The 15,124-nt window shown below is 32.0% G+C and overlaps 1 protein-coding gene across 2 annotated transcripts; it reads right to left on the bottom strand.

The window, feature by feature from the left end:
* Nucleotides 1–7,982: 7,982 nt before the first annotated feature.
* On the bottom strand, nt 7,983–14,899 carry LOC125849856 (RNA-binding protein 2). 2 transcript variants are annotated; one of them, XM_049529826.1, is made up of 6 exons: nt 14,677–14,899; nt 10,512–10,696; nt 10,125–10,410; nt 9,967–10,028; nt 9,805–9,886; nt 7,983–8,656 (listed from the first exon to the last, which is right to left on the bottom strand). In XM_049529826.1, exons 1-6 carry the CDS (start codon nt 14,753–14,755, stop codon nt 8,550–8,552), a joined length of 801 nt encoding a protein of 266 aa, XP_049385783.1. In that variant the 5' UTR covers nt 14,756–14,899; the 3' UTR covers nt 7,983–8,549. The 2 variants fall into 2 exon arrangements, with proteins under 2 accessions (XP_049385783.1, XP_049385782.1); XM_049529825.1 differs by having other exon boundaries at nt 10,512–10,702; nt 14,677–14,893.
* Nucleotides 14,900–15,124: the final 225 nt, after the last annotated feature.

Raw genomic sequence — 15,124 nt, 5'->3', positions numbered from 1 at the left:
AACGGGATAGGTACCTTAATGTTGGGTGATCCGGAAGGGGAACTACCAAACCAGGACGTGGTACGGTAAGTAGGAAGTGAAGGTTGCAAGAATTGTTAATAACCGGGTAAAAAGGTGTCGTGTGTAGTATTGAAAAGAAGTGGGATTAGTGTTCGTGACGTAATTACTTAGGTAGAATTCACTTTGGGAGATAAATGAGTTGTGGTTAGTAGAAAGCTTGACGTGATGTATTATGTGGCCAGGTTTGGAAATTATGGAAGGGTAGTAAGGGTGCGACGAAAGTAGGTTGGTTGGTAAAGTGGTTAGTAGTGGGAGTGCTAGTGGAATTTGGAGGTATTTTCGAGAGAGAGTAAAGCTGGAGAAACGATGGGTGTTATAGCATGTTCTTATTGTTGAATTTCTTATATTATGCGGTGGGCGTCGGGTTGACCGGTGATGCCTACCAGTACGTGTGTTTTGTACTGATACTACTCTTGTTATGTCTTTTGACATAGTCTGGATGTAGGATTAGTGACGTTTCATTAGGTGAAGATGAAGACAATCTCCAGCAGCTTCTATCATTCCTTCCGCATGGTGGGAGTTGTGTTGTTTATTATATTGTTCAGTTGAACTCTTAGTAGCTCTTGTACCTGTTTAGACTAGATTCTTGGGGGTGTTATTTACTTTACAAGTACTAACTAGTAATTATTTCAAGAGATTTTATTGAAAAAGGATTTGTGTTCCTCATTTAATTTCGTATTTCATAAACTTTTCACACGTTTTAACTTTTGGGATATGAGGGTTCTCCTACTTAGGTGTTAGAGTGGGTTCCCGCATGGCTCGGTGGGTTGGGTCGTGACACAGCCCAACACAACCCTTGAATTAAATAGGGTTGGGCTTAATTTTTTCAGCCCATTTAGGAACTAGGCTTTTTAGCCCAGTCTCATTTGGCCCGCTAGCCTCGTAGGCCTAACCCACAAGCCTCAGAGGCCAGCCTATGGGCTATGAATTTTTTAAAAAAGATTTTATATATATATATATATATTAAGTTGTGTTTTATTTGTTAAGATTTTCTCAATAAATATTTTTAAAATATTAATATAAAATCAAGTCTAACTTCTTTGCATATCATTTACGTTTTAGGGCCATTAGCCCACTAAATTTTCTTATTAGCCCAAGTTCATTACTCCATTATAACTATGAATCTTTGACCTCTTCTACTTTCTTGTTTTTATGCGTAATTTCCCACATCTCATTTGTTGTCTTGTTTATGAAAATAGTGATCATGTAATGTTTCTTGCTCGGATGAATCTTATGAATGTTGTATCTTGGCTATTATGTTTTTGTTTTGTAAATATTCACTGAAGTATGTGTAATTAATGAATGAATTTATGTATGTATTGATGTCATGTCATCAGACATCAACATTCGTACTCTTTCTAACAGGCCAATATTGTCCATTTTTTGGTTGAAGGGTCAATCCGTCCCAACCCGGGGCCCCCATAGGGCTGGGTTGGGTGCTATTTTATAGGCTCTTTAATTAAAAGGGTCAGTTCGTCCCAACCCATTTAACTCTCTAGCCCGTTAGGGTTGGGTTAAGCTAGCCCATTTAGACAGCTCTACGTCTAGTTAAATGAACTATCAGTATGACCGTCACACAAAATGGATCATAAATTAATAATAGTGTTGTAACCTTAAGGAAGGATTGCTACAAGATAAAGGATCATAAATATGGATAAATAAAACGATTATGTAACAGACAAAATAGATTTTTATCTTTATTGGCATCAGAGTTGTTGTAATAAATAGTGATGGTGAATAAAAGCAAAGTGATAGATTCAAAATAATTCATAGAGCATTCATGTTTTATTTACCATCTCATTTTACTTTTTGTATGTTTAGATTGATGGCAGCTCACCAAATATGTATATCTCATAGTTTTAATAAATATTCATTTTATTTGAATTTCTAAAAAGAATAACAATACTAATATTTTTCTATACAGTGCTCACAAGTCACAATTTTAATAATTTAAATTGAGATAAGTTTAGATAATTTTTTGTAGATTTGACCTTGTAAGATGATTTGTTTGATTTCCTTGATGATTGTCACTGCTCGACTCTTGTAGCTTGTTTCTTGTATCCTTTGATTTTCAAATGTATATCGTAGTTTGTAGATGTGTGTATCTGAATTTTTTTTTACTTATGTCTAAGAATTTGGCGATTTTTAAAATTGTTTATGATTATTTTTTTTTTGGATATTATCAATATATCCAACAAAATTGAGGATGTGTATCCAGTAAAATTAGAGTACTTTATTAATTCATTCAAATGAATATTATATCTGAAATGTATTTGGGTTGTATCATTGTATCCAACAAAATTAAATAGTTTGTGAGTCCCTCCAAAAAAATATTGTATACGCTACAGAGCGTCGTGTGACTTTCTCTAAAATATTGTATTTAGTAAAAATTAAAAAGGATTGATATAACTAGGTTGATCAAATAGATACAATGTATCCAACTACATTGACCGAACAAAATACAATACAATTGGACGAACAAATACAACAAAATTGATATATCATGATACAACGTGAATTTCAGAAGATTATATATGAGATATAAACACGAATTTTGAAAAGCTATATGTGAGAAATTATCATGTATCATAATTATCAAAATATCGCTATATATGATAAATCAGTAGCAAAGTAATCTATTTGTGAAAATCCTCATACTATAACTCGAATTATGTGAACTTATTACAAAAAAGGTAAATTACGTGAATTGGCAAACATTACTAGTGTATTATTTAATGCATCTATAGTTTCATATAATTATGAATCCCGTCTACAGTTTAATGAAATTTACTATGAAGAATCGCAGGTATTTGTATAAACTCTATTTGTATATATTAATTTGTATATATTTCTATATTTGAATACGTATTAATAATTTTCTTAGTATATTGTACATACCTGTACGTATTTGAATATATACAAACTTTCATTTCTAGTTTTTGGTTCTATATTTTTTTTTTAAAATTTGGTTATATTCTTTTTCGTATACCCAAAATGCTTTATACGAATCAATTGTATAATTTTAACATTTATATATAGTTACTTATTTATCTATATTAATAGTTTGTGTACAGTACTAATAATTGTATATAATATGTTACTTGTATAAACTCAATTTGTATGGAGCGTAATTAGCAAATTGTACTTAAAAGCGTTTTTAAATCTTATTTGTTAGCTATTTATGAAATTTCCTCATACAAAAATCTATTTCAGAACTTGGGCCGAAAGTCAAGATTTACATGGGCTCTGAATATGTCCACTAATTTAGATTGTTTTTCTTTGGGTGCAATTTTCCTAAAGTAGAAACTAAACAATGACTTCAAAACTTTTGATTTTATATTTCACTGTTTGGGAATGAACCAAATTATTTATTTATTTATTTGAAATGTAAGTTTTTGTATTTGTCTATGTTACTAATCCAAAAGGGCTAAAATAATTTGGAGTCAATATTATACTCTTTTAATTAATTCATCATATTTGAGTAAAAAGGTTTGAGAGGAGTTCCTCTTTAAAAAGCACAATAGAAGTTAGTACTTGGAGTATTTGTTTTTTGAAAAATCACTATCTATCTAAAAAAATAATGACTAATTTAATGAAATATAAACGGTATATGTGGAGGACTCGACAGAGTTAGGATATTTTCATAAAGAAATTTAAAATATAAATAAGTGTATGTTGGACTTGTATAACCATATAATTTTTAAAATTGTATAACTGATTATTTATACATATGTTGCTTATTAAATATATAATATATCCAAATAATTTAAATTGCAACTCATTTGTTATTTCATATACAAATTAAATTATACATATATAGATTATTTTTAAAAAAAAAAAAAGTTATACCTCAAAATTATCAATTAATTTATACATATACAAATAAAAAAAATAAAAATAAAGCTATACCTCAAAATCTTCAATTAAATTATACATCTACAGATTAAAAAAACGAAACAAAAGTTATACCTCAAAATCTTCTACTTCTTGTTAGCCATGGTATATAACATTTTCGTTATATCTTGATCAACAATAACCTAGTTTGTCTGTCGGGTGTCTAGATAGTACTAGTTGGGAGCAACCATACCATAGACGCTTGACATGACATCTATGAATTTTGATGTTGAACCCTTACAATTAGATTTGACAATGAAATCTGCAAATTTTCTAAAAGCTTGAGTTAAATCCAATGAAAAAGATGGATGGATGGATGGATGAAATTTTTAAATTTTGAATTTTGATTTGATTGAGTGATTTAGGGGAAACTGAGAGATTTTAGGAGCAAAATAAGTGGGTGTGATAAGAGAGATTGTGTTGATTTGTTAAAAGAACTCGGCTCATAGCTATTTTCTCAAACAATAATCATTTTCCATAATCAATTTAAACTATAGTTATAGAACATAATTAACTACTAAATGTTAGCTTAGTTATATAATTTTCCTTTTATAATTTTATTGGTTACAGATAGCCCGTGCTGTGCACGGGCCAAAAAACATTACTTTTATATTTATAATTTATTTTGAGTTACACTTACCCATAATACTTTATAAATAATAATAAAATAGTAAGAAAAAAGAATTAATTATACATTTATTTTTTCCATTTAAGTATTTTTTTTAAAAATCATTTTAATATTAAACCAAAAAATATTTGGAATAGTGTCTTTAAAACAAAAGTAGGCAAAGTTTTTTTATGGCATTTTTTTCTTAATTATTATAATACATTATTAAGTTGTAATATTAATGCTTTAATTGAGTCTTAAGGGGTGTCTTCCAAAATTCTTTTAACGGAGTTTAAATAGAGGGGAAAGAATGATTCTAATAAAATAAAAATGATACTTGGTTTGTTCACTTGGTCATTATACTAAATTAATCTTTTTTATTTGTTTGATTGAAAAATCAAAAAATAATTTGTTATTTAATTTATCCTTATTATAACTATAATTATTTTTCAATATATCAAATTTGTGATATTAATATATTAAAAAAGTAGTATAATAAAATAATTATTTTATTTATGTGGATCTTAGAAAGCTCTTCCAATAAAACAATCGATAGAAAAGAAGTATGTTATGTGCGGAAGGGATAAAATAGGGATGATATAGAGAATTCCACTCAAATAGACTCAGGTATGTGGAAAATAATAAAATGACAAGACTATTCTCTAAGTTTAATTTTTATCCCAATAAGTATAGATGTTGGTTATACATACCTATATTCATTATTTCCGCTAAATATATAATATAGTGAAAAATTATGTTTTTTCCACAAAATTATTTGGTGTAGAATTTAAAAGACTAATTTATCCTCGTTTGCTCGTCTACTCTATTTATATATGTGCTAGATCCAAAAAAATGTTACATTCGAAACTACTAGAATATCAACTAACCTAAGATTTTAATTTGTGAAGCTAGTTAGACCAATTTTTGAACCCATGATCTGGATTGTATATAATAAAAAAAGTTATTTTATTTTATTTGCGTGGTTAAACCATATATTATTAATAAAATTTGAAGATAATTCATGACAAAAACAATGGAGCTAAATGGAAGAAATAAAAGATAATCCTTCCTATATTCTTTGGGGAAAAAAATTATGGGAAAATTAGCAAACTAGTCACAATCCCTAACTTAATTAGTAAAAACATCTACACATTAAAATAATTATTTAAAATGTCAAAATGCCAATATTTTAAAAAATAATTTGTATCATATACTATTATTTGTCTTTCCGTTTATTTCTCAAAACTGTCCAACATGAAATACATTCACTATCCATTTACACTTCTTCCTTAGCTTTAATATCATTAAATTTATTTTCCATCTTTCACGTTTTCTATTTTTTTTCTCTTTCATCAACTTTTCAGTTTTCACCATTGTCTCATCATTCACGTTTTCTAATTTTTTTTTCTATTTCATCAAATCTTCACCATTATTCTCTCCCTCATTGTTGAATAAGAACTAATTATTCAAGTTCATACCAATTTGTTCAGATCTATCAATTAATTCAAGAAATCAATTGATAGAGGTATTTTTGGAATCATCATTTATTTTGCGAGATTTCATGAGATTTTGTTTTCAAAATCACAAATAATGTTGAATTTTGGATTGTATGTATTACGGATTTTTCGTCATTTTTTTTATTTTTATATGAGTTTGTTAACATACTCATCAAATACTTATGCATTTCGGATTTTTAGTATTTTAAACACTACTGTTCGATTTTTTTGTGATTTTATTTTCATATTTGAGATTTAGTAGATTGTAATTTGTAGTAATCTAAATTAGCATTTATACATAATATATTGTTTGATTTTTTTCATATATTCATAGTTAATAATTTCAAATTTTGCTTATGGGGTTACTAATGCACAAGTGAATATAAATTTAGATTTGGGTTTGGTGAAAAAAATCAGAAAAAAGGAACATAGCAGACGAAGAAGAAAGAGAGAGTCAGAGAAGAAGATTGCAAAATTGTATTCATACCAGAATAGTATTCATATTAATTTTTGTTTTACTCATCATTTGTATTTTTATTAAGAACATTGTATTTCTTTTTTAGTTTGTAGTCATTCAAATAAGTATGTCAAATGAATTTGTATTTCTTAAGCATAGATGTATCCTATTCTTTAACAGTCAATTTGTATTTTTTCTTAGAATATTGTATCATTCCTCAACAAATTATATTATTTTCACTATGTATGCTATTTGTTTTCTAGAATCTTGTATCCCTATTTCTTTCATAGTCAATTTGTATTTATTTTTTTAGAATATTATATCCTTCCTCAACAGATTGTATTATTTCCACCATGTATGCTATTTCTTTTTCCAGAATCTTGTATCCTTTCATAAGCCATATTCATATGTAATTATTAGATTAGATTGAGATACAATCAGTAATATTTTTGTAATACAACTAAAAGAAAAATATATTTGGCATCATGTAATACAATTTTGATCACTGAAATACAATTTGTAGTTTTATCTATGAAAGTAAAAAAATTAGTTTTAATTTGAATGGTAAAGTGAGCACATAACATGTAAAATTATTGGTATACAATTATAATGAAAACATAATAAAAAGGAAAGTTGATCCAATCGAATGAAAAAGGATTTTTTTTAAAAAAAAAAATCTAACTGATGAGAATTTTAAGTGATATGTTCCTTTTTAAAAAAAATATTATCTCCCTTAATTTTCTCCTTTTAAATAATTGTAATCTTGAAAATCAAACAAATAAAAAAATACATAAATCTAATACATAACAAATTAAAATATTGACATTTTAGATAAATATTAAAAGTATGGCTAAGGAAACCTATTAAATGTCAAAATATTGACATTTAAAAAAAATTCCCTTTTTTAAAGCAACTTTTTGATGGCCTGGTAGCCATTTTATTTTTAAAAAAATTAGCCAACAAAAGCTCAATCAAACATAACAAAACAAAACAAAACAAAAAAAAGGAAAGAAGCCTAACATCATTCACATCTAATTCACTTTCCTAATTTGACCTTGTCTGCCACAAATCACCCTTTCAGATCTCTACGCCATTTATCCCGTGATTTTGTTCTTTGAAAATTATTTCATTCTTGATTACAACATTTTTCTATTTGAACCCAAATAAAGATAAAAAAAAAAACCTACAAGCCACCAAACTTGTCAAAAGTTGGGCAGCTTAACATCTGTACATTCATTAACTCAAATACATTTTTATGCATATTAATATTGAACTGATTTAGGCAAAATATATAATCTAAATTAACGTATGAAAATAACAACATATCCGATGTAGTCCCAAAAAGTGAGGTTATAAACCCTCGACTAAATGTTTTTTAAAAAGTACAAAAAGACAACAATCATAAGAGCCTATTTGAATGGACATATTGCTTCTGACTTATAAGCCAAATATTATAAGTTGAGCTCTCTAACATATAACTTTTTGCATATTATTGTCTTTTGGGCTTAATAACAAGTGGTCATAAGCACATTTTTAATTTATACAAACACTCCAAAAATGCTTAAAACCTATTTTGACGTAAAACCACTTGAAACAAGCCATTCAAACAGGCTCGTTAGACTCCCACCCATTTTAGCTTCAACTTGTGCAGAAGACGGAAATAACCAATCTATTGATTCAACTCACTTGAATCAACCCAAACTACCCCATTTCCCACACTTAGTTCCATATTACTTACAAAAATTCCACTGTCTAAAATAAAATTAGAAACATTTCTTCAGACAACTAGAAGTCTAGTACGACAACCTGCATCTACCTATCAAGTTGTACCATCCAGAAACAAAGTTTCACTGGCTTTAAAGGTCTGTTGAAGCGGAAAATTCCCGCTTCAAAAACCAATAGCCAGCATGTTACTGTAACCATGGCTAGCGCCAACTGTTGAGCCAATTGTGAATTGCACATTCCAGAAACACTACATAATACATAAGTAAATTCAGACGGAGCAATATGTAAATAAGAAGCTGGTGGATGTTATTTATCGCTTCCCACGACTTCCCGAGCCACCAGACCTCGGACCTGGAAACTTTGAGAACTGCAACCTCAAGTAAGCAGAATCATGGTCATGTTCATCCATTTTGTAACCTGGCAAAATTCAACAGCAGAGACCACTGGTAAGATTATTCCACAAGAAACCTCATAGATGATGGTAGTAAAATCCAAAAAGTTGTATTTTTTAGTTATTGTGCACACGTGAGTTGGCCTCATAGACAGAACGAAAATATGCATCTGCAAGTCCAGAGAAGCATGAAAAAACAGATCAATCATAACAGGAAATATGAGAAGATTTTCATAATGGTGGGTAACAGAGTACAAGAGCAAATAACAAGAAACCAAAGGAAAGAGGACACCATGCCACAGCAGTAGATAGAAGGTATGCATGTCCTATGAATCTAGAATGCAAGTAGTGTCATATAATCATGTGAAAAAATAGTTAACCAAAATAGAAGAATGAGAATTTGCCACCGCAGTATGTCATACAAATAAATGACCCAGAATGCAAGTATCACAAGATAATGTGGAACATTAGATATTTAAACTGAATGAAGCAAGCAAGAACATGTCAATTATCACAGCAGCAGCTAGAGATTAACCCCATCCTCTAATTAAATGATTGGACAGCAAGTATCATCACACTAATTATGTAAAATATAAGCGACATCGTTCTTGAATGGCAGACCTAACAGCAGTCCTACAAGTAAATCTGGATCTTTAGGAGTAATAAGTGGAACTACAGTAAAATTTCTTTATAGATTTGGATATATTTTATTTGAAATATAGGTACGGTATTTTACACAAGAAATGGGTGAAGGAAATGGACAGATCAAAAGAAAAGGACTACAGACTAAAGTCAAAGAAGGCAGTGCTTCTTCCCTGAGGTGCATTGCCCATAGGGCTTTGCACGTGCACAAAGAGGAGAGGTCATCAATGGATATACACATCTAAGGGAAGATAGCATATAAAGCAAGTGGGTTTTACTCCACAGATTACCCCACAATTTAACGATCTAAAAGGAATGAAGAATCACAACTAGAGCACTCATGTATCTGAAAGAAAATGAACTGCCAAGATCTGTAGATTGAAAAAGCAAAGTGAGAGAATGGCACTTAGAAAACACTCACTCAACATCCACATACACTGAGTGAACATCATAGATCAGATCACTGCAGCTGAGATAACAAGTCGATAACGGAAGTTGGACAGTGGATTATTATAATTTAGAAAATACTCACCTTGCAATGCACTTAAAGCAGTAGCTGCACACGCTGGATCTACGAAATCCACAAAGCAAAGGATAATAGGATCTCCACCACGCTGCAAAATGAAGTTTTTATCAAAACACCACCTGGTAGATAAATACTACACTAATAGAAAAGGCATAAACATCAACTTACATGTTTTGATTCCTTTCTAACAAGTCTGACTTCTTTGTAGCCCACAAAAGGACGAAAAATGTCTTTTTAAGTGCAGTTAGGGAACAAGTAACAGATATATTCAGAAATTAAGAAGAACTGTCCAATAATGATTCAGTAAATTACATCTCAAAGGATACGGGCTACTTCTCTCCTGGAGCTGTCTGACGGAAGTCCCTCTATGTAGAGGGTGTTAGAAGCATCAGGAGGAAGAGATAGTGTTTCACGAGGCCTCGGCATAGGTTCGACTGGCAGTTGGCCACTAAATACCATAGCTCTTCCATTTGGTGCTAGCTCTGGCCCATGAGCTGATGGAAGCGGATCACGAACAGGAAGGGCAGGTATACCACCACCACCACCTGCTCTAACTAATCCAACCCCCTTGTAGTTGTTATTAGCTTCTCCGACTGGAAGAGAAGAAAGTTGCTACAGGAGAAGGAGGAAGAATAATAAAAACAAAATCCAAATTAGCACGAAATCCAAGCATGCCTGAGGAATGTAGGAGCACTGTCAGCTTCAATGATTACCGAACTTTGGAGATAACGATCATATGCTGATCCGATTGACTCTGTGTCCACTACTCGAGGTACACCACGATCATATGCTGATCCGATTGATTGTGTGTCCACTACTCGAGGTCCTTCACGATCATCATTCCTTCCTAAGTAATGATGCACTTCATGAGCTGATGGCATCCCAGATTGTGGATAATCTGGTACTGCAAAGAAATATGGTCAAACCACATATGCTTTTCGAAACAGATAATAAAGTGAGTGTAGAATGTTACTCGCATGGAATATACTTTGTCTTCAAACAGGATAAAGTTTCATTTGCCAATAGGTAAGATCAAAATGACCTACTTGCACATAAAAGCACAGCATACACAGCAATCACAGTAAGACTGAAGCAAGAATATAGGGCACTGGGAACAAGTACAGAATATAAAAGGCAATTGCTGATGGAAACTCTCGTAGCTAAAATCATCAGTGACATGAAAATACAGGGCGAATTTCATAAATCAGCATCAGGCTGAAGGTAGAACTGGCGACTTGGTGCCATAATAAGTTAGCAACCATTGTAGAACTAATACAGGGAGGATGCATATACAGTTCCAGCATTGACTCTGACACCACAAATAGTTCCACAATAAGCTGGTAAAGAGGAATGAGATGAAATTGGCCAATTATTTTCTCGAAAGGGGCTTCTGCAGTAATGAGAAATTGAGAAGAGGAAGTAAAACTAAGATGTAGAACTCTGTTTTAGATAGAACATTACTCAACAAGATCCAACATCACTATAATCGTACAAAGAACTGGGAGAGGGGAGAAAGCAACTTATTAGAATTCATTGGGTTGCTTGTGATTAGGTCAAAGGGGCTTGTTAAGGTTGAAACCAATCGAAACACACCACCAAGTGATAAGAAAAAGAAACACATGAGGTCAAATTTTGAATTTGGAGCTAAAATCCTCTTCATTTGGCACAAGAACAATCCGGTTTTCCATCTTCCTATCTTCTTCTTTCTCTGTTTTTTTGTCCTTGATTTCAGTGAATCGTGAGAAGTCTATAAATGGGGCGGCAGAATCTCAAAGAAGCAATGGAGTCTTACTTTTGGATGAAAAAAAAGTGTAGCTATACAACACGTGCTACCTAAGCATATGTAACTATAACTGTAAATTTGTATGCACAAACTACACATGAAAGTCCTAGAATAGAATCATAGATGGTCAAAACTCAAGACATGTCCTTACTAATTCTAAAAGTAACTCCAGCCTCAAATCGAATTTTGTGTTTCCTTGAGAAACCTCCACCAATAAAACCATGATTAATTTGGCTGTAAAGCTTAAGTAATTGATTAACCCAACTTTTTAAGAGCCAAACTTTACCACTTCCAAGATAATACTCTACAAACCTCCAGTCTCCTGATGTTTTTGCGTTTCAAACATGCTCAGAGAAGCTACATAAAAGGAGATTTATTACCAGAAACATCATAAGAAAACCACTAGACTCTTCAATGTTTTCAACCAGGCATCCTAATAAAGGGATTCAAAAAATGAAAGAATGCAACGCCTATTATTCAAACTTGCGACAAAATGCAATTTTGAAACCCCTTTACTACTAAATCTAAATATTCCCTAACCTAACACCATGGGGATACAAAAACTTATATCAGCGGCAGATCTGGAGAGGGGGGGGAGGGGAGGGTGTTAACCCGAGCCCCCTCGGCAAAAAATTAGGGTTAACCTCACTTTTTAAGAGCCAAATCTTACCATGTCCAAGATAATTGCTCTACAAACCTCCCGTCTCCCTATGTTTTTGCATTTCAATACATGCATAGAGAAACTACATAAAAGGAGATTTATTACCAGAAGGCATCACCACTAGACTCTTCGATGTTTTCGATCCGTCCATCTCCATCAGCGCCGGAGCTAGGAATCCTAACAAAGGGATTCAACAATGCAAGAATGCAACACCTAGTTTTCAAACTTGTGACAAAAATGCAATTTTGAAACCCCTTATACCATGGGGATGAGTTTTAGGCTAAAAACATCCTTAAACTATGACTCAAACCTAAAGTATAACCTTGTATTACTATAGTAAACAAAAAACATCGCTTAACTAATTCAAAGGTTGCAACAATCATCCTTTTGTTTAGTTTCTGTCAAAAACTAAGGATATACCCAAAAATGACATCTCTTTCTCCTTTAATTTCTCAATCTGTTTCCTTCTCGCTCAATCATCATTCACCTTCTTCAGTTACATGTGAAAGCATTCATATTCTCTTTTTTCAACAACGGAAGGAAATTCATCAGATAAATACTTAGTTATGCACAATTGTGTAGAACTATTTCTTCAGTTTCCTGCTTAAAAAAAAAAAAATACTGCACATAGCTTATTTATTCTTTCTTTCTCATCCATTTTTCTTTAAAAGCTACCAGAAATTTTAATCAACACAAGTGGTGATGATTTATAATGGAAACAATTAGTGAATTTTATATTATTTTGTGCAGTACCAATACTTTCAATCTCTTTGGATCATTTTATCTAACAGGTAAGGACATTTTAACAATATTTTAGCAGATCTTTGTTATTGTATGGTTATCTGTAGTTTCCTTAAAAAAGATACTTACCTCTTTCAAGATGAAGAAGATGAAGAGAATAGAAATTAATTAATCGCATTCGTCAATTATATTACACAATTAAAACACTGTTGGATAGAGAAAGATTATGAATTTGGCTTTTGCCTTTGATTTGTGAAGCACTACTACATATACGGTAGAAGACAAATCGTGTCAAAACTATAGCTCTTCAATTGGTAAGAGAGATTATGAGCTATAGCATATGGTTTTTCTGCCCAAAAGCTCTAGGCTTTTCGAAATGACAGAGAAGTTCTGCTGAAGGTTAAAGACAATAAGATAGGATAGAAATAGAAACATTTGGGGTGGGGGGGTCATCGGGGCTGAGACCGTCACTTCTTTGGATGTTAGTTTTTGACAAAAACTAAACAGAAGTATGATTGTTGCAACTTTTGAATTAGTTAAAGGATGTTTTTTGTTTACTTTAGTAATACAAGGGTGTACTTTTCAGCCTAAACCTCCCATGGGGATTCAGAAATAGGGATGGCAATGGGGCGGCTGCGGGGCGGGCAGGTTTGGAGCTATGCGGGGCAGGACGGATTTGGATTTTTGTGGGGCAGGGAGGGGCGGGGCAGGTTGTAGATTTTGAAATTTTATTGTGGGGTGGGGGCGGGACGGGTTTCTTTTAGATTTTGTTGTGGATTCGCAATATTTCAAACAACTTACAAGTAACAGTAGTCTCAACATCCAGTTGGGACACTAATTAATTACTTTGAATTTAAACGTTTGATAAAGAAGTAAAGAATGTACCAAATTCAAATCAAGTAGGAAGAACAAATGAAATCTCAGAACATACTGCATTTGCAATACCCCCAAACCATTGGATAATAATAATTAAGATGATTTGGGTTGTAGGAAGGAAAAAAAAAGTGCACAGTTGCAAACATAAAAGTAAAAAAAAACTGAACGAGGGGCTAAATAGGGCAGGGTAGAGCAGGTTAAAATACAAAAAAATTATGAAACGGGGAAGGGCAAGGCTTCACCCACCCTATTGCCATCACTATTCAAAAATTACATCAGGGGCGGATCTAGGGAGGTGGGAGGGTGCTCACCCTAAACATTAGAGTAGAGGTTTTCTCGGTGGTTTAGGGGGTTCAAAATTCACCTTGAAATTTCAAGTTCAAATTTTAGGCACTACATTTACATATTTCAAACCTCCTTAATGAAAATTCTGAATCCACCACTCACTTACATGTGGAAAAAAATGTATTCATTATTTTCGTTTCAATTGAACTAGCTTCTCTACTATCTCCAAAGTTCATAAAAACCTAACACGTCCTACAAGGCTACAAAACATTTCCATCTAACTTACAACGAGTATCTCTTTCTTCAAAATCTCATCACTCATCAATCTACAGCTAGAACTATTCCAAATGGCTAAAATGTAGTTCTCCATGACTGAACCAAACAAAAATTGCTCCAGCGTTCCACAATTTCTCACAAATTAAGCCATAATTACAAGCCAATTTTCAAAGCAACATGAAAAAAGATCATTTCGCCTCATAATCAATTATCAGCTACAAAAAGTGTTTAAACAAAAAATAGAATATGGTCATACCATATTCAGTGCGAGGTCGTTTGAGCAATCCAGCAGATTGAGGAAGCTGCGGTTGACGATTCCAATAAGCATCCCCCATCTTTTCTTCTTCTCTACACTTACTACAACAATCCACAACCCAAAAATGAAACAAAATTGGTAAAAAACAGAGAGGGATAAAGGAATTAAGTAGAAATCTTTGAGGATTTTGATTTGCGAAACCAAATTTTGGGGGAGAAGCTTAGGGCTTTATTGTTTTGTACATCAGGTGTATGTTGTATGATACTACCTCTAATAGTTATCTGACACGTATTTATTCATATTTGGAAAAAAATAACTTATTAACTTTTATTCGGAGTTGAATTGTATTAGATCAATTTTAAAAAATTAGATATTCAAAAACTTTTCCGTATAAGAAAAGTATTAAAATTTGTGACTTGTCTTACGGCAAATGTTTAAAATAATACTA

This window comes from Solanum stenotomum, unplaced genomic scaffold (assembly GCF_019186545.1).
Source record: "Solanum stenotomum isolate F172 unplaced genomic scaffold, ASM1918654v1 scaffold11127, whole genome shotgun sequence".
NCBI lineage: Eukaryota > Viridiplantae > Streptophyta > Magnoliopsida > Solanales > Solanaceae > Solanum > Solanum stenotomum.
The sequence above is the reverse complement of the archived record's forward strand: the minus strand, read 5'-3'. Positions and strand labels throughout refer to the sequence as shown.

Coding starts and splice junctions, on each gene's coding strand:
- LOC125849856 (XM_049529825.1), bottom strand. CDS start 14,755: ATGGGGGATGCTTATTGGAATCGTCAACCGCAGCTTCCTCAATCTGCT. Junction 10,411..10,511: donor ATCGTTATCTCCAAAGTTCG/GTAATCATTGAA, acceptor CTTCTCCTGTAG/CAACTTTCTTCTCTTCCAGT. Junction 8,657..9,804: donor TGCTTTAAGTGCATTGCAAG/GTGAGTATTTTC, acceptor GAATTTTGCCAG/GTTACAAAATGGATGAACAT.